The sequence below is a fragment of the Hemiscyllium ocellatum genome, chromosome 31, assembly GCF_020745735.1.
Source record: "Hemiscyllium ocellatum isolate sHemOce1 chromosome 31, sHemOce1.pat.X.cur, whole genome shotgun sequence".
Taxonomy (NCBI): domain Eukaryota; kingdom Metazoa; phylum Chordata; class Chondrichthyes; order Orectolobiformes; family Hemiscylliidae; genus Hemiscyllium; species Hemiscyllium ocellatum.
Genome location: NC_083431.1, coordinates 53,870,078 through 53,896,402, shown reverse-complemented (window position 1 = coordinate 53,896,402; position 26,325 = coordinate 53,870,078). Strand labels below are relative to the sequence as shown.

At 45.1% G+C, this 26,325-nt stretch overlaps 1 protein-coding gene across 1 annotated transcript; it reads right to left on the bottom strand.

The window, feature by feature from the left end:
- Window positions 1–8,657: 8,657 nt before the first annotated feature.
- Window positions 8,658–25,890, bottom strand: LOC132830564 (myosin regulatory light chain 2, ventricular/cardiac muscle isoform-like). Its single transcript, XM_060848357.1, has 7 exons — window positions 25,725–25,890; window positions 25,451–25,540; window positions 24,699–24,774; window positions 24,469–24,570; window positions 22,711–22,789; window positions 10,749–10,797; window positions 8,658–9,012 (listed from the first exon to the last, which is right to left on the bottom strand). Exons 1-7 carry the CDS (start codon window positions 25,725–25,727, stop codon window positions 8,914–8,916), a joined length of 498 nt encoding a protein of 165 aa, XP_060704340.1. The 5' UTR covers window positions 25,728–25,890; the 3' UTR covers window positions 8,658–8,913.
- Window positions 25,891–26,325: the final 435 nt, after the last annotated feature.

Sequence of the window (26,325 nt, the reverse complement as noted above, 5' to 3'; positions counted from 1 at the left end):
AACATCCTCGTAAATCTTCTCTGCACCCTCTCCAAAGCTTCCACATCTTTCCTAAAGTGAGGCGACCAAAATTGCACACAGTACTCCAAATGTGGCCTAACCAAAGTCCTGTACAGCTGCAACATCACTTCACGACTCTTGAATTCAATCCCTCTGCTAATGAAAGCTAATACACCATAGGCCTTCTTACAAGCTCTATCCACCTGAGTGGCAACTTTCAAAGATCTATGTTCATAGACCCCAAGATCCCTCTGTTCCTCCACCTGACTAAGAACCCTACCGTTAACCCTGTATTCCGCATTCTTATTTGTCCTTCCAAAATGGACAACCTCACACTTGGCAGGATTGAACTCCATCTGCCACTCCTCAGCCCAGCTCTGCATCATATCTAAATCCCTTTGCAGCCGACAACAGCCCTCCTCACTATCCACAACTCCACCAATCTTCGTATCATCTGCAAATTTACTGACCCATCCTTCGACTCCCTCATCCAAGACATTAATAAAAATTACAAACAGCAGAGGACCCAGAACTGATCCCTGCGGAACTCCACTTGTAACTGAGTTCCAGGCTGAATATTTACCATCTACCACCACTCTCTGACTTCGACCGGTTAGCCAGTTTTCTATCCAATTGGCCAAATTTCCCTCTAACCCATGCCTCCTGACTTTCCGCATAAGCCTACCATGGGGAACCTTATCAAATGCCTTACTAAAATCCATGTACACTACATCCACTGCTCTACCCTCATCCACATGCTTGGTCACCTCCTCAAAGAATTCAATAAGACTTGTAAGGCAAGACCTACCCTTCACAAATCCGTGCTGGCTGTCCCTAATCAAGCAGTGTCTTTCCAGATACTCATAAATCCTATCCCTCAGTACCCTTTCCATTACTTTACCTACCACAGAAGTAAGACTAACTGGCCTGTAATTCCCGGGGTTATCCCTATTCCCTTTTTTGAACAGGGGCACAACATTTGCCACTCTCCAGTCCCCTGGTACCACCCCCGTTGACAGTGAAGACGAAAAGATCATTGCCAACGGTACTGCAATTTCCTCTCTTGCTTCCCACATAATCCTGGGATATATCCCGTCAGGCCCGGGGGACTTGTCTGTCCTTAAGTTGTTCAAAATCTTCCTTCCTAACAAGTATCTCTTCTAACTTACCAATCCGTTTCACACTCTCCTCTTCAACAATATGATCCCTCTCCTTCGTAAATACTGAAGCAAAGTACTCATTCAATACCTCTCCTATCTCTTCCGACTCAATACACAGTCTCCCACTACTGTCCTTGATCGGACTTACCCTCGTTCTCGTCATTCTCATGTTTCTAACATACGCATAAAAGGCCTTGGGGTTATCCTTGATCCTATTCGCCAAGGATCTTTCATGCCCTCTCTTACCTCTCCTAATCCCTTTCTTCAGGTCCCTTCTGGCTATCCTGTATCCCTCCACTGCTCTGTCTGAACCCCGTTTCCACAACCTTATGTAAGCCTCCTTCTTCCTCTTTACTAGACATTCAACCTCCCTCGTCAACCAAGGTTCCCTCACACGACCATCTCTTTCCTGCCTGACAGGTACATACATATCAAGGACACGTTATATGTGTTCCTTGAAAAAGTTCCACATTTCCACCACATCCTTCCCTGACAGCCCATGCTCCCAACTTATGCTCCTCAGATCCTGTCTTACAGCATCGTAATTTCCCTTCCCCCAATTGTAAAACCTACCCTGTTGCACGCACTTATCTCTCTCCATAACCAAGGGGAAAGTCACGGAATTGTGGTCACCATCACCAAAATGCTCACCCACGATCAAGCCCATCACTTGTCCCAGTTCCTTACCGAGTACCAAATCCAATATGGCCTCCCCTCCGGTCGGACAATCTACATACTGAGTTAGAAAAGCTTCCTGGACACACTGCACAAACACCGCCCCATCCAATCTACTTGATCTAAAGAGCTTCCAATCAATATTTGGGAAGTTGAAGTCGCCCATGACTACGACCCTGTGGCTTCTGCACTTTTCCAAAATCTGTTTCCCAATCTGTTTCTCCACATCTCTGCTGCTATTGGGGGGTCTGTAGTAAACACCCAACAAGGTGACTGCACCTTTCCTATTTCTGACTTCAGCCCATACTACCCCCAAGGGCAGATCCCCCTCAAACTTCCTTTCTGCAGCCGTTATACAATTTCTCCTTTTTTATCTCGGTGTGCATCCTGCGAAGCAGACCATGGACCACAGAGAATATTGTCATGGAGCTGCTCAGGACAAAAGCCTCTGCATCTTTATCTCGATGTCCTTTGCAAAGGCACTTCTCAGCAGGAGACGTGTGACAATCTCTGCCCTGGAACCACCATCCCTCCATCCTCACACCCCACTTCAAGGGAAACGTGCAGTTGGGCAGACTGACCAGGTCTATATGAAGGATCTCACAGATAGTGCCCTTCTCACCACCAACCAAGCCATGTCTTGGTGCTTGTTAGAAAGTGCTGGCGATGAGGCTTTCTGCCAAATGACTTTGACAGTCTGCTCAGGGAACCAGGTAACAGGATCCACCCTCTCCTTTTCTCACAGAGTCTTGAGGATACTAAATGACAACCACTTTCTGATGACCTTATGATCAAAGGTGTTTATCTTTGCAAATTTCTCCATGACGGACAGGTGATCTGGAACAGCCCAACTACTTGAATTGTTCTGCAGCAGTGAGGCCACTCCTATCCTTTACAACATCGTGGACAAATAGAACCTCAGAGCGTAGTGTTTGTGTACCGAGGGTCTACACACAGCTTGATGCTGGTGATGTTGGGTACATTCTTACCCCCCTTATCCAGAGCTTTGTGTATAGTGTCCCTGCAGACACAGTCCATCTTAGACCTCAGGTGAATTGGAAGATGGTTTAGGTGACTGTAATGGCGCAGGTTTGAGAATGGATTAGACCTCCACCACGTACAACCTCATATCCGATGGTTTTATCCACAATGAAGAGGGCGCGATGCTTGCAAAAGACTAGTTTCTGCTTCACTTTGGCGCTACACTCCTCCCAAGACTTTGCCCACACCCCAGCCCCTCTGGCTCATATTCCCAGCTCCTTCAGGTAACCTCTCCTGACAGTGAAGGGGATAAAGAATCGGTCGGCTCAGTTCCCAAAGAACATGGCCTTGCTCTTCCCTTGATTTACCTTGGCACCTGAGGCCAGTTCAAACTGGTCACAAATGCCCATGAATCTGCACACTGACAGTGAATCCGAACAGAAAATAGTGACACCATTCATGTACAGAAAGGCTTTGACCTGCTGCCCTCCACCGTCTGGAATAGTCACCTATCCCAGGCTTACACCCTTCCTGATGGACTCAGAAAAACATTCTATACAATACACAAACAAGGCAGCCCTGACTAACTCCAAATTTGTTTGGGAAATTTTTTGATTTCCACCCAATGATTGAGACTGCACTAACGATGTTTATGTAGAGTGATTGGATCCAGTTGTGAATTCCCTACCTAAAGCCCATTTTGGAAAGCATACCCACATGTATGGGCGGCACGGTGGCACAGTGGTTAGCACTGCTGTCTCACAACGCCTGAGACCCGGGTTCAATTCCCGACTCAGGTGACTGACTGTGTGGAGTTTGCACGTTCTCCCTGTGTCTGCGTGGGTTTCCTCCGGGTGCTCCGGTTTCCTCCCACAGTCACAAAGATGCTAAATTGCCCGTAGTGTTACGTAAGGGGTAAATGTAGGGGTATGGGTGGGTTGCGCTTTGGCGGGTCGGTGTGGAATTGTTGGGCCGAAAGGCCTGTTTCCACACTGTAAGTAATCTAATCGAATCGAATGTAAGTGTGTGAGATCCTGTCAAAGGCCTTCTCCTGATCCAGGCTGATGAGGCAGATGTCCACCCCACTATCCTACTTGTAGGTGATCATATCCCTGAGGAGTGCAAGGCTCTCAGAAATTGTCCTGCCTGATACAGTAAAGGTTTGGTTGAGGTAAATCACCAATCCCAGATCAGATCTGGTCCGGTTGGCGATGACCTTAGTCAGGGGTTTGTAATCTGCATCCAGTAGTGAAATTGGTCACCAGTTGCTAATTTCTTCCCTCTTCTCCCTTCTGCTTGTAGATGAGGGTGATGATATCTGTTCTCATGGATTTGCACATTGTATCTGACAGAAGCATGCAATTGTGCACCTCCAGCAGGTCCTGGCCAATCAAGTCCCAGAGAGCTGAATACAATTTGGCCAGTAAGCCATCACTTCTGGGAGTTTTGTTTTTTTCTAAGGACTTTCTGAGGGGCTTGATCAGCTCATCCAGAGATAATGGCTGGACCAGTCTTTCCTGCATGTTATTGTCTAAGACCTCCATGATAGAGGATAGGAATGACTGGGAGACTGCACTGTCATGGCTTCCCTCTCCCTATCTCCAATGAAAATGTTATCAACTAGAATGTGACTGTCTCAGTGATACCCACAACCCTGTTACAGTACCAACTCACTAACTTACAGTGACTGATTATTCAAACTGGCATTTTGTATTCATTGTTGCAGACTTTGTGTTTAGCCGTGAAGGGACAGTCATTTTCCTTGTTTACGAAGTGACAGTTCATTGTCATCAGGAGTCTGCAAGAGCACATTGAAAAACTCTCACAGACTATTTTAACCTGGAAAGGAGAGTGTTTGTGAGAGGTTGGTTAGAAGGCTTGAAATTACCAGAACTTTGAGAAGTACCCAGAGACCTGTGCCTTTCAGCTCAGAGTGATCTTCATCATGCAGGAGTCTGCCATGGGGCAACTGAGTTAGCAATTAAAATGCCCAAAATTCTCATATTGGGAGCTTTAACCAGATGTCTCACTGTCAGATGACATTAATGCAAATGTGCAATCTACTGCCAACAAGTGCATCTCACAAGTGCATGACACCATTTTCTCAGGATTTGTGAAAACATCTTAACTGCTGAGTCATTCTCAATAGCAGACACTCAACTTTGAGATTCTCACTGGCCACCCATGGGTACAGGGAGTCATTGACTGCACTCAAGAGCAATCCTTGTGACCCCAGATCTCTCTAGAATCAACATTTACTGGAAAGGTCTCCACTCCATCAATCTGCATCTGCAAGATTCCAAGGAGATGCTCTGATACTTCCACCTTCAGTAGCTGACTCTGTGGAGACAAAGGTTGTTGTGTGAATTTATGGCTAGTGATGTCTGTGAGGAGCCCTGACAATGACACCGGGAAAAGCTAAGATCAAATCTATATGATCACAAGAGTTGGCACTAACCAAGTAATCAAGATGGTAAAAATGCAATTTAATTGTCAGGACAGGTCGAGGAGCGTCATTCAGTGAAGAGTGTGAGTCCAGACGTTGTGATTTTTGTCTGATGCTAGCGTTTTAGCGATGTGCTCAGGCTGTAGGTGGGAGGATCCAGTCTTCCTGGTCCATAGGGATAACAATGGCATTGGCAGATCAAAGAAGGAGGCTCTGCATAATCAGTGTGAGGAGCAAGTTACCGAATCAAGAGGAAAGGCCTCAAAAATCATGATCATTGGATTATTACCTGAGGCTCTGTGCAAATTGACAGAAAATATCAGACTAGTGAGATCTGTGTGTCACTCAAACACTGGTATGACAGAAGTGGGCTCCGAGTCATGGGGTATTGACACCAATACTGGGAAAGTGGACGTCATATTATTAGGATAGTCCCCAGCTGAACAGTACACGGACCAATGTTACTGAAAACTGCATAACTAGGAATGCAGAGAGAATATTAAACTAAATAGTGGGACAAGAGATTACATTTGGGACGATATAAGAATCAAAATGCATAGGTGAAGCCAAACTAAAAGGAAATATGGGAAATACTAAATAGACCTATACAGGAAGGAACAGAGAGTATAAAGTGTAAGTCAATAGATGAGATTAGAGTTTATAAAAAGAAAATGATAAACCTAAAAACTTTCACCTGGTTTCACATAGTATTTGCAATGAACTGGATGAACCGAGCATGCGAATAGAAATAGATCAAGCTGGTAACCAGTACAGACTCAAAACATGTGGTGCTGGAAAAGCACAGCCAGCCAGGCAGCATCTGAAGAGCAGGTAGTGTCATTCCTGATGAAGGGCTTATGCTCGAAACGTCAACTCTCCTGCTCCTCGGATGCTGCCTGACCGGCTGTGCTTATCCTGCACCACACTTTTTGACTCTGATCTGCAGCATCTGCAGCCCTCACTTTCTCCTGGTAACCAGTACAGTCACAGCTACAGGGTGTCATGGATTAGTACCTGAATCCCAGAGGGTACAGGATTAATATGCAGAAGGAACCAAGCATACAGGTCCACAGTTCGCTAAAAGTGGTAGCACTAGTGGATAAGATAGTCCAGAAGGTGTATGGCATGCTTACCTTCATCAATTGGTGCCTAGAGTAAAACCTTCGAGTAAAAAGTGAGGTCTGCAGATGCTGGAGATCAGAGCTGAAAATGTGTTGCTGGTTAAAGCGCAGCAGGTCAGGCAGCATCCAAGGAACAGGAAATTTGACGTTTCGAGCACAAGCCTGATGAAGGGCTTGTGCCCGAAACATCGAATTTCCTGTTCCTTGGATGCTGCTTGACCTGCTGCGCTTTAACCAGCAACACATTTTCAGCCTAGAGTAAAACAACTGGCAAGCCATGTTGCAGCTCTATAGAAGGTTGGAATATATTGTGCAGTCCCAGTCACCACACTATTAGAAGGATGTGGTGCTTTAGAGTGGGTGATTAAAAGGTTAACCAGAATGTTGCCTGGTTTGGGGGGTCCTTAAAGGTCAATGAGGCTGTCTGTGTGTGAAACCTCAGATATGGGTGACATCCTAAATGAATATTTTGCAATAGCATTTACTGTTGAGAAAGACTTGGAATCTAGGGAACTCGGGGAGATAAATAGTGATGTCTTGAAAAGAGTCCACATTACATAAGATGCTGGAGATCTTAAAACGCATAAAGGTAGACCTGATCATCTGTATCCTAGGACATTATGGGATGCTAGGGAGGAAATTTCAGAACCCTGAGCTAAGATATTTATATCATTGATAGCCTTGGGTGAGGTGCCTGAAGACTGAAGGGTGGCTAATGTCGTGCCATTATTTAAGAAAGGCTGCAAGGAAAAGCCAGGAAACTACAGACTAGTGAACCTAATGCTAGTGGTAGGTTAGTTGTTGACAGGGATTCTGAGACAGAATTTACATGCATTTGGAAAGGCAAGGACTGATTAGGGATAGTCAGCATGGGAAACTGTATCTCACAAATTTGAGTTTTATGAAGAGGGGATCAAGAAGATTGATGATGGCAGAGCGATAGACATTGTCTCCATGGACCTTACCAAGGCCGACAGGTTTCTGCATGATAGGCTGGTTAGTAAGGTGAGGTTAGACCCGGGAGAGATAGCCAATTGGATACAAAATTGGCTTGACGGTAGGAGACTGAGGATGGTGGTAGAGAGTTGCTGTTCAGACTGGAGACCTGTGACCAGCAGTCTGTCACCAATATCAGTGCTGAGTCCACTGCTGTTAGTCATTTGTATAAATGATTTGGATGAGAATAAGGAGGCATGGTTTGTAAGTCTGCGAATGAGACAAAATTGGTGCTTTGGTGGATAGTGAAGAAGATTATCTCAAAGTACAACAGGATCTTGATCAACTGGGCCAGTGATCTGAGGAATGGCAGATGGAGTTAATTCAGATAAATGTGAAATGTTGCATTTTGGTAAAACAAACCAGGGCACGACTTACACAGTAGGGCCGTGGGGATTGTTGTCCAACAGAGAGGCCTAAGGGGTGTAGTACATAATCCCTTGAAGGTGGTGTCACAGGTAGACAGAGTAGTGAAGAAGGTATTTGACATGCTTGCCTCCATCAGTCAGAGCACTAAGTATAGAAGTTGGAACATCATATTAAAGCTGTACAGGATATTGGGAAGGCCATATTTAGAGTACTGGGTACAATTCTGGTTGACCTGTTATAGGAAGAATGTTATTAAACTGGAAAACGTTAAGAATGATTTATTAAGACATTATTGAGATTGGAAGGTTTGAGTTATAAGAGGCTGGATAGGGCTGGATAGGCTAGGACTTTTTTTTATGGAGTATAGGAGGCTGAGGGGTGACCTTATAGAGGTGTGTCAAATAATGAAAGGCATAAATAAGGTGAATAGTCAACTTCTTTTCCCCAGGATAGGGGAGTCCAGAACTATAGAGTATAAGTTTAAGGTGAGAAGGGGAAAGATTTTAAAATGACCTAAGGGGCAACTTTTTCACACGTATGGTATGAGCTGTCAGAGGAAGTAATAGTGGCAGGTACAATTACAACATTTAAAAGATATTTTGACAGGTACATGGATAAGAAAGGTTTAGAGGGGTATGGGCCAAATGCAGAAAAATGGGACTGGTTCAGTTTAGGAAACCTCGTTGGCATGGACAAGTTAGATTGAAGGGCCTGTTTCCATCTATATGACTCTATGAATCAGAGATGGCTCACTTGTTCAAGGACAATTAGGGATGGACAATAAATGCTGTCCTAGCCTTTAGTATCCACATCTTAGGAATGATTCAAATAAAGTTAGTCAATCCCACCAAAATACAATTATTGCATCCAGCAATGACAAGAACCACGAACAATGAATGATCACAATGATACTTGGGAAAGACATTTATTTACAACTGAATCAGAATCCTAATCAGGATATGCAACAACAAGCATTTTAAATCATCAGAAAAGGGAGTTCACATCGCAATATATTACCGAAAGTTAACATTCAAAGGTGTGTGAAGATATTTGCAATGGTTCCACAAACTCCTTGTGAACATTGTCACTTCTGATCATCCCCATTACCAGGAGGGAGAATCACATCACTCTCAATGATAATCGTCATCCTGCAGGATGGGTGTCCTCAGTCCTTCTCTTCACCATGTGTGATAACGTAACACAGGTTTTTATAGTCGAGGTTACCAGAGACGTCAGGAGGGAATGCAGTAAACATCTGTGCACACTAGGGGTAAGAGTGAAAAGACAGGATGATAGTCACAATCATCACAGAGTCAGCAATCAGAACACTCAGCAGGAGACAGACACTTTAACCTTCCACTTGCAGTGTCACTCTGAACTAACATCACTATGATTCTTCACTGTGTCTTGTGTCATGAACTCACTACATTAGAGCTTCATCTGGGAGAGCTGTCACTCCATTGACATTCTGCTGGCCAAATCTGACTCTCTGTGGAGTAATCCAGCCACTGTCACTCTTCCACTCTCTTCCTATGCATCTGCAGGAACATTTCCTTCAAGTAGCTATCCTTTGGAAATCATTGGTAGCCATACCACTTACTCCTTACAAATCTTTCCTCCAATCCTCCCCAAATGCTCCTCAAAATCTATGTCTCCTAGTCTTTGTACAGTCAATTCATGAGAATAGCTTTTCTTTGTCTACCTAACTAACCCTGTCATAATCTTGAACATCTCTGTCAAATCTCTCAATCTCAACAACCCCAGCTCGCTAACCTAGCAGTCACTCATCCCTGAAACAAGTTCACTCATCATGTATTGTCCATTCTTAAATCCTCTTGAGATGGTGAGTCACTTTATTGCATCCAAATGAGTGGTTTCCTCAGTATTTCAGAGATAATTTCAAAGTCAAACACAGTGCTGGTTGCTCAAGAAACCTTGCATTACTTCCAAAAATGTGGGGATAAAATTCTAAAGGAGGCACCCATTCTGATCAAACACTGAGCTTAAAACTCATTGACCTAGATATTCCAAAGATCCACATGTCAGAGTGCAATTTGTCAGAATGCAGCATATCATATGACATTCACATGTTGGGTGATAGCCACATATCAGTGTGATATTCATTTGTCATGGTGTGATATCCACATGTCAGAGTATATTATCCACTAATTAGAGCGATATCCACATATGAAAATGTGATGTCCACGTGTCAGAGTATGAGATCCACATGTGTGAGATTCACATCTCACAGTGTTATGTTGGCTGGCAGCTGTCTCTGTTACAGAACAGTGGAGAACTGTAACTACCCTCAGGTGTCACTACGCAGAAAAGGCAGCAGGAACTTCAATCTGCTTTAATCATGGGCTGCACCCAGCATGGTGTTTAATTGGGAAAGAAAGGTGTTTGGGAATAGTCAGGAAAAGAGAGTGATTGAGACAGGAGTGAATCAAGAAAAAGGGTGGAGGAAGCTGATTAAGGGACGGGTCTGACAGAGGGGAATGGGATGACACAGAGAAGGGAGATAGAAGGATGTGAAAGGGAATGGGGACAATGGGAATGGAGTGATGGTGAGGGGTGTGATCAGAGAGAGGATGATGGAGAGATGGGGTAATGGGGAGAGGGAGTGATGGGAACAGGGTGATAGTAAGAGGCGTGGTTGGACAGGAGGTGATGGAGAGATGGGGTGATAGGGAGAGAGGGCGATTAGGAGAGGGGGTGGTTGGGAAGAGAGGGTGGATGGGGAGAGGAGGGAATGGAGTGGTCAAAAGAGGGAGTGAATGAGGAGGGGGGATAGATGGAGTGATGGAGAGTGGGAGTGATGAGGAGTGGGGGGTTTAATTGGGAGAGGGCAGGTGATAGGAGAGAGAGGGGTGATAGAAAGAGGAGGTGATTGGGAAATGGGATGATGAGGGGTAATGAAAAAGTTGAGAATGTACAGTGACCAGTGCTATAGTCTGAGAGACACCTGAGAGATAACATTAAAGAAAGTGAAATCAATACCTCCTCTTCATTAAATCTGTCGGCTTGGGTGGTCAACATTTGCTTGATGCTGGAACAGAAAAGAGATAACTTAATGTTGAATATTCGGGTAAAGACAGTAAGTAGGTTAGCCAAGTTCGCTCTCACCCACTGAAGGTGATCCTCCTCTGTTTAATTTTCAATTACGTTCAATTACTCCTTGTCCTTTTCCACAATCACATAATCTTTCCGATTCATAATCACTATCAACTGATTATGTGACAAAGGGAACGAGGACAAAGAGGAACACACACACACACATATATATACAGCCCAGATATTCCAATGACCAGAGAGTCATTTCTCCAGCAAAGTCTAGAATCTATGGGAATACTTTGGGAAAATGATGCTCGAAGGGCATTTTTCCACCGATCAGGGTTGAACGGCGGGTTTCTGACCCTATTTTGGAACTTCTGGTTAACAGCTTTACTGGTTAACAGTTTATCTTAACCATATTGCATGTATTAGTTGCCAACTCCTTTACCTGTGAAGTTCTAGATAGTTTTTGCACTTTAACTGTGATAGGGAGATTGATTAAAATGTTGCCTTGATTCACCAAGCAGTAAGAATTAATACGAGGTTAGGAAAATAAAAATATGACTTGTTTTATGCCTACTGATGATCATATACTGTGGATGAGAGAGAGAGAGTTGGAATTCTATGTGAATAGCTGCAGTAAAACATTCTCCAACTGCTTGTTGTGGAGTAAACCGTCTATGAAAAGAACACAAATGAATGTTGACAGAGAGCATGATGAGTGTGATGACTATTTTGAAAAGTCAGTGGCCCTGCATTTTTCCCAGTCAGATCATTACTGATCCATGACTACAAGCTCTAGGCTGGGAAATTCCTTTCTCAAAAGCTGCCAACTCTGAGAAGGTCATTGTTTTTAGAAGTACCAGAAACTCCAGTCAGCTGACCGAACCAGGAGATTGAAAGTGGGATCGAAGACTCCGAGGTGGCTGATGATCACTCTGACTTTTAAAAAATTATTGATCATTACAGATTGCACTCATTCACTCTCTCCCTCACTGCCCTCTACCCTCTCCCTCACTTCCCGCTCTACCCTCTCCCTCACTGCCCCACCCTCTCCCTCACTGCCCTCTACCCTCTCCCTCACTGCCCCACCCTCTCCCTCACTGCCCTCTACCCTCTCCCTCACTGCCCCCTACCCTCTCCCTCACTGCCCTCTACCCTCTCCCTCACTTACCGCTCTACCCTCTCCCTCACTGCCCTCTACCCTCTCCCTCACTGCCCCCTACCCTCTCCCTCACTGCCCCACCCTCTCCCTCACTGCCCTCTACCCTCTCCCTCACTGCCCACTCCACCCTCTCCCTCACTGCCCTCTACCCTCTCCCTCACTGCCTCCTCTACCCTCTCCCTCACTGCCCCCTACCCTCTCCCTCACTTCCCACTCTACCCTCTCCCTCACTGCCCCACCCTATCCCTCACTGCCCTCTACCCTCTCCCTCACTACCTCCTCTACCCTCTCCCTCACTACCCGCTCTACCCTCTCCCTCACTGTCCCCTCCACCCTCTCCCTCACTGCCTGCTCTACCCTCTCCCTCAGCCCCCTCACCCTCTCCCTCACTGCCCCCTCACCCTCTCCCTCACTGCCTGCTCTACCCTCTCCCTCAGCCCCCTCACCCTCTCCCTCACTGCCCGCTCTACTCTCTCCCTCAGCCCCCTCACCCTCTCCCTCACTGCCCCCTCACCCTCTCCCTCACTGCCTGCTCTACCCTCTCCCTCAGCCACCTCTACCCTCTCCCTCACTGCCCTCTACCCTCTCCTTCACTGCCTCCTCTACCCTCTCCCTCACTGCCTCCTCTACTCTCTCCCTCACTACCCGCTCTACCCTCTCCCTCACTACCCGCTCTACCCTCTCCCTCAGCCCCCTCACCCTCTCCCTCACTGCCCCCTCACCCTCTCCCTCACTGCCTGCTCTACCCTCTCCCTCAGCCACCTCTACCCTCTCCCTCAGCCACCTCTACCCTCTCCCTCACTGCCTGCTCTACCCTCTCCCTCACTGACTCCGCTACCCTCTCCCTCATTGCCCCTACCCTCTCCCTCACTGCCCGCTCTACCCTCTTCCCCCCTCCCCGAGCCACCCAGCAGCTTCCAGGAGGTGATGTGGGTGTAGTCAGAGGGAGCTGGGGTTGCTAGGTGTGGAAAGCAGCCAACTGACAATAATGTCTGTGATGGGCTCGATAAAGCCTTTAAACATTAATATAAAAGCGTGTGTGTACATGAAAGTTTTGAAGTGTTAGAACGTCTTAACTATTTCTAAATGTTAAAAATCATTTGAAAATCTCTCACGCTATTGATCAAGAGAGTGACCTGAAGGGGCGTGGGTTTCTCCTTGCAGCCTGGTGCTGTCTCGGCTATTCCATTGGAACCAGCTTCCCTGCGGAGCCACTGACAGGGCAACATGAGCTGCTTTGGGGAAACCTCAAGCTCAGAGGCAGGTCCAGGCCAAAGGTCCTCATCAGAGCAGGGAACAAGTGACAATGGCTATCAGGGATCAGACTGAAACACAGCTTGAAAAGTTCATCGACAACTTGCCCTTTTCTGTCCACAGCTAAAAGTCCCACAGAAATGGTTAATGAAGAGTCGATTAGATCAGGAGGAAATGTGGTCTTTGTAAAGAGGACCAGAGGACCCTGCTACATCCTGTTATGAACTTTCCATTAGCAGGTGAAATTTATTACACAATAAACATAGAGCCCACAAAACCACAAGCAGTGAGGGCAGAGTGTGGCAACTACAGAGGATTCTCACCTCTTTTAGAGGTTTATAAAATCATAAGGGGCAGGGGTGGGGTGATTAGCCAAAGTCTTTTTCCAAGGAAAAGGGAGTCCAAAACTAGGGGTCATAGATTTAAGGTGAGAGGGGAAAGAATTTAAAAGGATCTGAGGGATAACTTTGTTTCACGCAGTGGGTGGTACGTGTATGGATTGAACTGCCAGAGGAAGTGGTGGAGGCTGGTCAACTTACAACAATTAAAAGGCATCTGGATGGGTATATGAATAAGAAGGGTTTAGAGGAATATGGGCCAGATGCTGGCAAATGGGACTAGGTCAGATTGGGATGTCTGGTCAGCACAGATAAGTTGGACCAAAGGGTCTTGGTTTCTGTGCGGTCTGACTCTATGACTCTGCAGAGCAGAACAGCATCCTGTTCAGATTTCCTTCCTGAGGCTGAACCAAGTCTACCCAAGGCTCATATCGAAGCACCATGGACATGATGTCCACAGTGAAACAAATCTGGGAAAATTGCTTCAAAAAGTACGCAGCCCTTTCCTTCATTTTCATTGACCCTCTCAAAGGCCATCACAACAGTCAATGGGCCAACTCTCTGGACAATCCTGGAATGATGTGATACAAATCCAAATCCATCATGATCAGTGAGCTTCACCATGGTGGAATGATGGGCTGTGTCCTTCCTGATAATGAATCATCCGTTTCCTCTAAGAATTCCAGCAGGTGAAACAGAGCTATGTTCTAGCACTCATCCTCTTCCATCAGCCATCCTGTCCTGTGAACAGGGAGTGTAGTTCCAATATTGTCTTGGTGGCTCAGTGGCTCAGTGGTCTGCCTCATAGCGCAAGGGACCTGGGTTCAATTTCAGCCTCTGGTGAAACCAACAGCATTTCATGCAAAACCAAAAATGTCTGTGAATCCTGTTTGCCAATGATTCTGACCTCATGGCTCTCAGAGTAAAAGATTCTCAGATCGAGGAGACAGATTCTCAGAGGTTTTAACACTACTTCAATTAGTTGCCCATCTCTGTGAAACAGAGGAACTTTGCCAAATGGCAACACTGTTCTGCCAAACCACCATCAATGGAAGTGAATGTGCTTCATATATCTCAGATAAGATCAGCAAGATGAGCCAGTTGCTCAGATGGCTTCACAACAGAGCATATAACAAACGCAGCATTAGATTCCCTATCAGCCTTGAGCTGAGCAATATTCTTATCATAACTTCCTTAAATATTCCGAATTGTTTCGACCACATATTCACATGTGTGGAGATATATCGAGATAAAAGCCACATGTCTGCAAAATGATAGTTTTTATACAGAGGTAAGTCAGAAAGTGCCTAAAGAAGTCATAGATGTCAAAGGGTAAGATGGAAATTTAACAATGCTACCTCTATGGCCTGAGCGATGCCATCTGAGTGTAATATTTTGTCAAAGACCTGCAGATCTTGCAGAGTTTTATTGATATTTGAAAGGAAAAATGAACAGGTAGCTTCTGAAGAGGGGAGGTACTGTAAAGTTTGATGGCAGTGCTATTAATAAGGTTAAATTAGAATCCCTACAGTGTGGAAACAGGCCCTTCAGCCCAACAAGTCCACACTGACCCTTGAAGAGTAACCCACTCCCCTACATTTATGCCTGACTTATGCACCTAACACTGTGGGCAATTTAGCATGGCCAATCCACCCTAACCTACACATCTTTGGATTGTGGAAGGAAACCCATACAGGGAGAATGTGCAAACTCCACACAGACAGTCACCAGAGGCTGAAATTGAACCCAGGTCCCTTGCGCTATGAGGCAGACCACTGAGCCACTGTGCCACCCTTATGATTAGAGCTTAAAAATGAGAGTCGGGTCTATGTGCCTTTTCAATATATAGGTCCAGACATTCTGTAGAGTACGTCTGAAATATAAGTTAGCAATCATGTTTAGAAAGTGTTACTCAAATCCCAGGTCATCATCCCAAGGATTCACAGCAAGACAATATTATGTCTAAAAAGAGACATCAATTGCGAAGTTTGACTTTCAGTTGAAATAATTGTGTACTTTAAGTAGGAGGCAAATGAAATGGTTTTAAGAAATTATTCTTGAGAATGTGTCATCTTTTTCTCTGAGGCCTGCAGCCTTAAAGACAGTAAGGGCTGTAGATTCTGGAAATCAGAGTCAACAGATGTGAAGCTGGAAGAGCGCAGCAGGTCAGGCAGCGTCCGAGGAGCAGGAAAGGCAACGTTTCAGGCCGAAATCCTTCGTCAGGACTGGGGAGGGGGTGGGGAGCCCAGAAATAATTAGAGGGAGAGGGGTGGGGCTGGGGGAGGGGTAAGTGGGATGATGATAGGTGGTGATAAGTGGATGAAGGTAGGGGGTTATTGTGATTGGTCTGTGGGAAGGGTACAGCAAATAGGTGAGTAAGAAGGTATTTCCTTCCCCATCCCTGTCTGCTTTCTGCAGGGACTGTTCACTCTGCGACTCCCTCATCAACTCTAAACTTCCTATCAACTTCTCCATCACACCCGGTATCGTTCCCTGCCATCGCAAAAGGTGCAACACCTGCCCCTACAGCTCTCCTCTCACATCCGTTGAAGGCCTTAAACAATCCTTCCAGATCCAGCAGAGATACACCTGCACCTCACCCAACCTGATCTACTGCATCCGAGGCTCCTGATGTTGTCTCCTCTATATCGGGGAGACCAAACTGGACTTAGGGACCAAGTCGCGGAATACCTGCACTCTGCAAGCATCAACCAACCCAACTTCCCAGTTGCCATCCATTTTAATTCCCCCTCCCACTTCCCTGGCAACATGCCCATCTTGGCCTCCTCCACCGTCAAAGGAAGGCTAAACGTAAACTGGAAGAACAACACCTGATATTTTGCCTGAGGAGCTTATAGACCAATGACCTCCATATTGACTTTGCCAGCTTCAAAATCCCTCCAACTCCAGCCTTATCCCATATCCAGCCTTGCCCCTTCTCCTCGCCTCCCTGACCTGACCTAATCTATCCATCTTCCTATTCATCCATCCACTTCACCCTGCCCACTGACCAATCACATTAATCCCCCATCTGTATCTGCCTATCATTAACTCACCTGCCCTGCCCCCAGCCATAGCCACGTCCCCCCCCCCCCCCCCCCCCACCCCCCATCCCCAACCTTCACTTCTGGCCTTACCTTGCCAGTCCTGACAAAAGGGTTTTAACCCGAAACATTGACTTTCCTGCTCCTCAGATGTTGTCTGAACTGCTGCACTTTCGTGGAACGTTGACTTCTCCACCGTCTAATGCTGCCTGGCTTACTGTGTTCTTCTAGTCTCCTGCTTGTCTACTGTGCTTTCCAGCTTCACATCTATTGACATAAGGAGGAATTTCTTCCCTCAGAGAGTGAATTTGTGGAATTCTTTACCACAGGGAACTGCCAAGACTGGGTCATTAAGGATATCCGAAGCCAAGCTAGATTTTTAACCTGAGAATTAAGGGAGAAGGGCAGGAAAGTGAAAGGTGATGATCATCAGATCAGTCATGATTCACTGAAGGGCTCAGAAGACTCAATGGGCTGAATGGCCTACTTCTGCTACTATGTCCATGGATTTAAGGACTGATATGACACTAGACATTTATAGAGTTGCTTCATGGTTGATTCATAATATCTTTTAAAGATGAGAATGGAAAATATGTTACGTTTTACTTTGGGAAGCTAAGAAATTAAAAGTTACTGTTGGCTGCTGAAATTCTTTCTCATGGAAACAATGGCATTCTGTACAATGTGCATACTGAAATCAGTATATCCATTGAGTGTTGTATAGATAGTCATTTAGTGTTGGACAATGAAAGTGCAAGTAAAAACATATACATTTGAATTGACCACCTGCCTTGAACAAAATGCTGGAGATGATCTCCAATTAAATAGGTGGGTGTGAGTCATCACCTCGGTCATTTTCCGAAAAGAAATGCATGAACACTAGGTCCTTGAGCAGTGATATTAGCGTGTAATAAACTGGGTCCACGAGCAGTGACATTAACAGTGTAATAAACTGGGTCCTCAAGCAGTGACATTAGCGTGTAATAAACTGGGTCCTCGAGCAGTGATATTAGCGTGTAATAAACTGGGTCCTCGAGCAGTGACATTAGCGTGTAATAAACTGGGTCCTCGAGCAGTGATATTAGCGTGTAATAAACTGGGTCCTCGAGCAGTGATATTAGCGTGTAATAAACTGGGTCCTCGAGCAGTGATATTAGCGTGTAATAAACTGGGTCCTCGAGCAGTGATATTAGCGTGTAATAAACAAGGTGTGAGAAAATGGACTGAAGACTGGCAGATGAAGTTTAATTTGGATAAATGTTGCATTTTGGTAAGGCAAACATGGATATGACTGATAGAGTCAGGTAGAGCCCTGGAGAGTTTGTCAAACAGAGATCTAGGGGTTCAGGTACATAATATTGTGAAAATTGCATCACAGGTAGACAGGGAAGATGTTTGGCATATTTGCCTTCATTACTCAGACCACTGAGTATAACAGTTAGGACTACAGACGAACCTCGATTATCCAAATACTAATTATCCGAAAATCGGATTATCCTAAAGAGATCTTGAGGTCACTGTTTCCAACAGTGATCATGTCTTTTGTTTACAGTGATTAAACAGGCACTGTCTCCAAATGACTGTCTGCATGCAGTCTCTCTCTCTCTCTCTCCCCCAACACATTCTCTGGAGTTCTACACAGGCGTGTACCCGAAACCCCCCTTCTCGACATAATCTCTCCAACATTGTCATGTACAGGTCAAAGGTGGAACCTGTCAAAAAATTGGAGTAACAAGTTATGTGTGTGTGACTGTAGCTGTGGCCATGTGTGTGTTTGTGCTGTTTGGAGACTTACCCACAAAGGCAGCAACAGCAGCAATATTGTTGGTGTCCAGTCCAGCCGCCCCGGAGCGAGGGTGGGTATGTACCGGGTTGGAGGGTGGTGTTGGACGGGGTTTGGGGTTGGAGTGCGGTGTTGTACAGGGTTGGGGCAGGGGGGTTTTGGGGACAGGGGCGGTGTTGGACGGGGTTGGAGGCGGGGTTAGACTGGAATGTGCGGGGGGAGGCAGTATTGCACTGGGTTGGGGGCCATGGGCCCAGTATTGGATGGGGATGGGGGGCAGGGGGCTGTTGGAGACGGGGGCGGTCTTGCACTGGGTTTGGGCGGATGGCAGGGGGGGCAGTAGTGCACTGTGTTGGGGGCGGAGGTGCCAGTTATGGGGGGGGAGGGGCAGGGTTGGGGCCAGGGGGACGGTGTTGGACGGGGTTGGGAGCGGGGGGGGGGGGCGGGGTCTCACTCACTGTGTGCTGCTGCCGTCTCCTGAACGGGGAGCAGACTTTAAAAACTCTGAGCCCCAGAGGAAAAGCATTTAATCGATTAACCAAATAATCAATTATCCGAACGAAATAGTGCCCACCCATCACGTTCTGATAATCGAGGTTCCCCTGTATATGTTGCATGGCATTGGTAAGGCCACTTCTGGAGTACTGATTGCCCTGCCATGAGAAGGATATTCTGCAATTGGAGAGGGTGCAGAAAACATTTACAAGGATGTTACCAGAACTGGAGTTGTAAGGGGAGGCAGTGACTTTTTTTCACTGCAGCATAGGAGATTAAACCTTCTAGAGGTTTATAAAATCATGAGGGGCATGGATAAAGTGAATAGGGACTTTTCCTGAGGTTGGGAGAGTCCAAAGCTAGAGGGCATACCTTTAAGGTGAGAGGGAAAACATTTACACAGGAAGGGTGTACTGTATGTGGAATGAACTGCCAGAGGATGTGCAGGTATTATTACATCATTTAAATGACATTTGGACAGATACATGGATAGGAAAGGTTTAGAAGGATATGGGCAAAATGCAGGCAAATGGGACTAGTTTAGTTTGGGACACTTGGTCTGCATGGACGACTTGGACCGAAGGGTCTGTTTCCGTGCTATTTTGTCTCTATGACTGTATGAAGCAGAGACATCAGCAAGATAATAAACTGGGTCGACAGCAAGGATCTCATCAACTATTTGTAGAATGTTTTGCAATGACAGTTTCCAGCGAGGTTTCACAGGGCTTCAGTGCTGAAATTGTCTAAAACAATGTTTTCAAATTACCTTTGGGATAATTGAGAAGGTTATAGAGATTTGTCAAAGACTGACATTTGGTTGATTGTGAGGCAGACAATTGTAGATTACAGGAGGATATTGATGGACTGGTCAGATGGGGTGAACATTGGTAACTGGGATTCAGTCTAGAGAAGTGTGAAGTGGTGCGCAAGGGAGGAGAAACGTGGGGAGTACTCAGGAAGTGACAGGATATTGAAGAGTGTAGAGGAGCAGAGGGGCCGCGAGTGTATGTCCTAAAAGTAACAGGATAATAAGGTGGCTTTGTAGATGAATGGAATAGTTTCCTCTATCGGCTGTGGCCTAAACAGTCTATACATATTCCCCCGTAGCCCCATCCTAACATTTGAACATTGTCACTAACCTTAATGAGAACCGAAAGCATGAAACGGCAGTGGTTATAACTTGATGAGAAGGACACTGCTGACTCACATCTCATCATCCCAATGTTTCGGTGCAAACCCCCTTAGGGTCTTGACTATTCTTTGTAAAGTCCAAGCCTAGGCTGTAGGAGTAGTGTATCATCCCAGAACTGGATACAATACTGATTAGACACTAGCATACTGTGTGTGGTGCTGGTCACTAAATGATAGGAAGGATGTAATCGCAGTAGGGAAGTATTGAAGAGCAACTGAAGCAAATTGCCAGTGATTACACTTTCAGTAGTGTGAAAAGCCCAGAGAGGCTGCATTTTTTTTATTTAGAACAGAATACTGAGGGTGAATTATTTAAAATGCTTAAATAATGAGCAGTTTAACAGACTGGATAAGGAAGTTTCATTTCTGATGGGGGGGGGAGGGTTACAATCATTGTTGAGGATGTTTGTAGATTTGAAGTAATTTTGGGAACAATTAGGGGGAAGTTGGGAGTAATGGTGGGGTCTGGAACTCACTGCCTGAAAGGGTGGTAAAAGCAGCAACTCCCTTTGAATAAAAAAAATCCTGGATAAACACTAGAGATGTCATAATCTACTGGGCTACAGAGCTAGAAAGTGGATTAGACTGGAGAGGTCTTTCTCAGCTAGAACCAAATAATTAATCTTTCTACAAAGTGTGTATTAATTGTACTTAGTTGTTTACTGGTCTACCACCACTATTAATTATTATGAACTGTATGTTCTCTGGTGTGAGTGGAAACAGAGAAATTGTTGAAGATTGGGTTTGGAAGTACACACTTGTAATGTGTTTCTACATAAATAAATGTTAACAAAAGTGTGTAAAGATTGGTTCCATTTCTAAATTTGACCCATTGTTTTCTGGAGTATAATGGGACCACAGAGAAACACAGGACCATGCAATCATCATAAATCCCCAGACCCTGGTGAGATGTATCCCAGGTTGGTATGGGAGGCATGGGAGGAGATTGCTAGGTGCTCTGCTAGACATACTTAATACTTTGCTGGCCACAGGTGAAATGACAGAAGATAGGAGGGTAGTTTATGTGGTTCCTTTATTCAAGAAGGGTGGCAGGGGAAAACCAGGTCATTACATACCAGTTGGTCTGATGTCAATGGTATGATGTCAGTGGTAAGGAAGTTATTGGAACAAGTTCTGAGGGACAGGACTAAACAACATTTGGAAAGACAGATATTGAACAAGGATAATAAGTATGGACCTGTTGGTGGGAGATCTTTTCTGACTAATTTAACAGAGTTATTTGAAACAGTGACTAAATATTATGATGAGGGTAGTGCCATTCATTTGGTTTACATGGACTTCACTGCAGCCCTTGACGTGCTTCCACATGGATGACTGGTCCAAACAATAACAGCCCATGGGATCCAAGGCAAGTTAATTGGGCTGAGCAATGGTAGATGGAATTCAACCCTGATAATGTGTGAGGTGATCCATTTTGGGAGATGTAATAAAGGAAGAATATACACAATGAAGGGTAGGTCCCTAGGGAGTACTGAGGAACAAAGGGACCTTGGTGTAAAAGTCCACAGTCCCTGACGGTGTCAGCACAGGTAGACATGGTGGGAAAGAAGGCATTTGGAATGCTTGTCTTCATTAGCAAGAGTACAGAATATAAGAGCAAGGCAAATCAAAAGAACTGCAGACGCTGTAAATCAGAAACAAAAATAGAGATTGCTGGAAAAGCTCAGCAGATTCAGCAGCACGTGTGAAGAGAAATCAAAGTTTGTGTTTCAGGTCGTGTGACCCTTCCTCAGAACTGGTCCTGAGGAAGGGTCACTCAAACCTAAACGTTAACTCTGATTTCTCTCCACAGATGCTGCCAGCCTTTCTTTTCCAGCAATTTCTATTTTTGTAAGACCAAGGAAGTCTGGTTCCAACTTTATAAAATATTAGCTAGGATACAGATGGAATGCTTTGTGTGCAGTTAAGGTCACCACGCTATCAGAAGGATATGGTCGCACAGGAGATTCACCAGAATGTTGCCTGAGATGAAATATCTCAGTTTTGAGGAGAGACTGGATAGGCTGGGTTTGCTTCTCTTGTACAGAGGAGATCTGGTAGGATTTGATTGAGGGATATAATATTATGAGAGGCATAGGCAGAGTAGACTGTGAGAATCTTTTTCTCATGGCAGACTTGTCTAAGACCAGACGGCATTCATTTCAAGTGAGGAGTAAATGGTTTAGAGGAGATTTTGAGGAAATATTTTTTCATCGAGAGGATGATCGAGATGAGGAATGTGCTGCCTGAGAGGGTGAAGGAGGCAGGTATTCTCAGAACTTTCATGAAGCATCTGGATGAGCACTTAAAATACCAGGGCATAGTAGGCTATGGAGTCAGTGCAGGTAAATGGGATCAATGTAATTTGGTGTTTGTTGATTTGCACAGACACGGTGGGCTGAAGGGTCTGTCACTATGCAGTATGACTCTATGACTCAATGACAACGGCGCCATTGGGCATTCTGGATGCCATGGAAAATGCTTTAGAGTTGAATGTTTACAACCAAACAGAATGTTAGAAATATTAATATTTTAATTAATTACATATATTGATATTATATAATTTGATTAAACAGTCTAGATGATAGCTTTGCTTAAATCTACAACAGAAAGAATGGAAGGTTTACTTTATACTCACTAATCTGCTTTGATATGTCCCTTGGCTTCTGGGTCAAAAATCTTGAAAGCGTTCAGGATCGTTTCTTCTGGGTCAGCACCTGTGGACAACCACAGAAACCAACTGATCATCATCAGTAGATCACCAGCAGTTGATCATAAGCAGTGACATTGATCATCAAAAATACACAAATTGGCAAGTGGTGTTGATGGATAGAGCGATGGTGACCAAAACACCACGAGCCCGCTTTGTTCTTGTGCTGTTGTTAAATATTGTTGGAGTTTTTTTGAAGAGGTGACAAAGAAGATTGATGGAGGCAGAGAGGTAGATGTTGTCTATATAGACTTCAGCACAGCGTACAACAAGGTTCCACATGGTAGACTGATTAGTAAGCTTAGATCACATGGGATCCAGGAGAGCTAAGCAATTGGATACAAAATTGGCTTGAACTACACCATAACACTTATGCAATTACGTGATAGAAGTCCACCATGATAGTAACATTAGTCTGTCTGTAAGCTTAAATGACCTGATATAAAATCTTGCTACCTTAGAGTCATACAGTCATGGAGATGTAAAGCATGGAAACAGACCCTTCCACCCAACTCATCCATGCCGACCAGATATCCTAAATTAATCTAGTCCCAGTTGCCAGCACTTAGCCCATATCCCACTAAATCCTTCCTATTCATATACCCATCCAGATGCCTTTTAAATGTTGCAATTGTACCAGCCTCCACCACTTCCTCTGGCTCATTCCATACCTGCACCACCCTTTGCCTGAAACAAGTTGCTCCTTAGGTCCCTTTTAAATATTTCTCCTCTCACCCTAAATCTATGCCCTCTACTTACGGACTCCCCCATTCCAGGGAAAAGACCTTTACTCTCCTTCCTGCTCATGATTTTATAGATCTTTGTAAGGTCACCTCTCAGCCTGCGATGCTCCAGAGAAAACAACCCCAGCCTATTCAGCCTCTACCTATAGCTCAAAGCCTCCGACCCTGACAATATTCTTGTAAATCTTTTCTGAAACCTTTCAAGTTTCACAACATCCTTCTGATAGCAGGGAGACTAGAATTGGTTGACTTTATTATGTCCTTTCCTTTTTTCGAGAGATCAGTCTAATCAGTCTGTTCCAAGATGTTATAACACACACTTGTAGTCAAGTTGGACTTGAACACAGGCCTCCTGGTCTAGAGGTAGGAACACTATCACTGCAATGCAAGACCCTCCCTCTCCCAACCACCTCAGTTCACTTTACACCGAGCACAGGAGAGCTAACAGTTCACAACAATTGAAGAGGACTGCCTGGAGATTACTTCTGGTAATATTAATGGCTCACTGCTTAATGTGCTTGTAATGACAGAGGAACCAACAGAGGAATTAATCCTGTTTAAAATAGACACTGTAATACCTCCAATACAGGAATACACAAAACAAGTTCACAATTAGTCATTTGGTCCAGCAATTATTATCCTGACATTTTCAGTTTATAACAATGTTCACACACATGCGTAAACATTTCCTCCTGAAATAAAAGATGCTGTTCAGAATACTAGCACAATACTGGACTAGAGAAAAGAAACAGAGAATATTTACTCGACATGAAATCAGACTGCCTGATGGCAAAACCTGTGGAAACTATAAGCAAAAATTCATCAACCAACTACTGATGTGGGGACTCTTGTTACATAATGTAGTATTAGTGACAAATTCATTTAACCTCAGCACCTTACTAAACCTTTATGGGGTTCTGAGTCACCACTTTTTGTTCCTTACCTTTCATCTTCTCGCCGAACATGGTGAGAAAGACAGTGAAGTTTATTGGCCCCGGTGCCTCCGCCAGCATTGCATCCAACTCCTCACTTTTGGCAGCACGGCCTATGGGCAAAACAGTTGTCTGGCACTAGTTATTCTAGATTTCCAAACATGTTCAATGTCCAATCCACCTTTATGCATTCAAAGCACTAAAAAAATCCCTAAAAGCAAGTAAAGAAATGATTCCTTACCCAGAGCAGCAAAGGTGTCTCTCAGGTCCTCTTTATTGATGAAGCCATCTCGGTTCTGATCCATGATGGTGAAAGCCTGAGGGAGGAATGGATGAGTCTGGGCTGGTCAGAAGATAACTGAGAAAGATAATCGACAGCTATACTGTGTTAGTGATTGACCCTTTTTAATAATGTGTACTCCCAGGTATTGTCAAACCACCTGGTGAGTAACCTCTTCCCACATCAGATTACACACTGACATGAAAAGGAAGGAAAGCAACATGAGGAGTTGCCGGGACAGCGTGGTGGCTCAGTGGTTAGCACTGCTGCCTCACAGCTCCAGGGACTCAGGTTCAATTCCAGCCTCAAACAACTATCTGATTTTCTCAAAGATGTGCAGGCTAAGTGGGTTAGCGAGGGGAAACATGGGGTTATAGGGATAGGATACTGGAGTGGGTCTGAGTGGAATGTTCTTAGAAGGGCTGGTATAGACTTGATGGGCCAAATGGCCTGCTTCCACACTGTGAGGATTCTGTGAAATGAGTGAGAGGCTTATCTTTCGACTACACTGCATTCTCAAACCACAGCACTGCTCCCAAGTTCAATCCACCTGGAACAACCAAGTGTACATTGGCACGTTACATCCCACAACACGGATATCCCAGGATGCTGATGTGGAGACTGTGGTTAGAATCAGTTTGATGTTAGAGTGAACCCAGTCCAGATCATGCATGGGGTGGGAGGAGGCAGGTCATGTCATGTCTCACACTCACCTCTTTGAGCTCTTGAATCTGAGTTTGGTCAAACATGGAGAAGACATTTGAGCTTCCTCCCTCCAACTTCTTCTTAGCTTTCTTTGGGGACTGAGAGATAAAACAGAGTTAACGTCAAACTCTCAATAAGAGGTTCGCCCTTCTTGAAACTACAAAAAAAAAGACAAGAAACCACGGAAAGAAAGAGGAGGCAAAGTCGAGGTGTGACAAGGGAAGAGCAGAGGCTTCTAGAAGGTTCCTCCAGGGGAGGTGTAGAGAAAATGCTGGTTCCTACCATCTCTCGATGCTGATCCCTGTATCCTTTCAACGAGCCAGACGAAACAAGGTGCGGCCACTCTCTTATATGTGGGCTCGGAAAGAGTAAAAATATCCAGCCTCCCAGTTTAGCTGCTGGAGCTGTCTGTGTGGCGAGCGTTCAGCTCTGTAATCTAATCGGCTCGCTATCTGAAACACGCCTGACCTTCAGCAACAAAGGAACACTGGAGATTTTTCAGAAAAGCAGGGAGCTGGGACTGCCAGCCTGGGGATTTCCAAGGCAGACTGGCAGGCCGAGCCAGTCACCTGAGGGTAAACTACGGCTCTCCCTCAAGGAGTGGGCTAGCAAGAAGGCCATTCCTTTATTCATTCTGTCTCTGTTTCTACACTCAATCTCTCACATCTCCGGGTAATAATGTTAGGTGAGGTTTCTGAGGATCATTCACTCCCATCCACCCCATCCCCATCGCTGTCAATGATAATTTTGCAAACACAATATTACAGCAAAGAAAGGGGCAATGGAAAAGAATAACAATGTGCAGTTTAAAATAGGGCAGCAGTCACAGGGCATGGGCCGAGAGTGGACAGTGATATCTGACAGGGATTCCGTTCCATTGTTC

Excerpts from the sequence above, each read along its gene's own strand:
- LOC132830564 (XM_060848357.1), bottom strand. Across the intron at positions 24,775-25,450 it reads AGATTCAAGAGCTCAAAGAG|GCTTTCACCATCATGGATCA; the intron begins GTGAGTGTGAGA and ends TTCCTCCCTCAG. Across the intron at positions 9,013-10,748 it reads ACAGATTTAATGAAGAGGAG|TGTGCACAGATGTTTACTGC; the intron begins GTATTGATTTCA and ends TCTTACCCCTAG.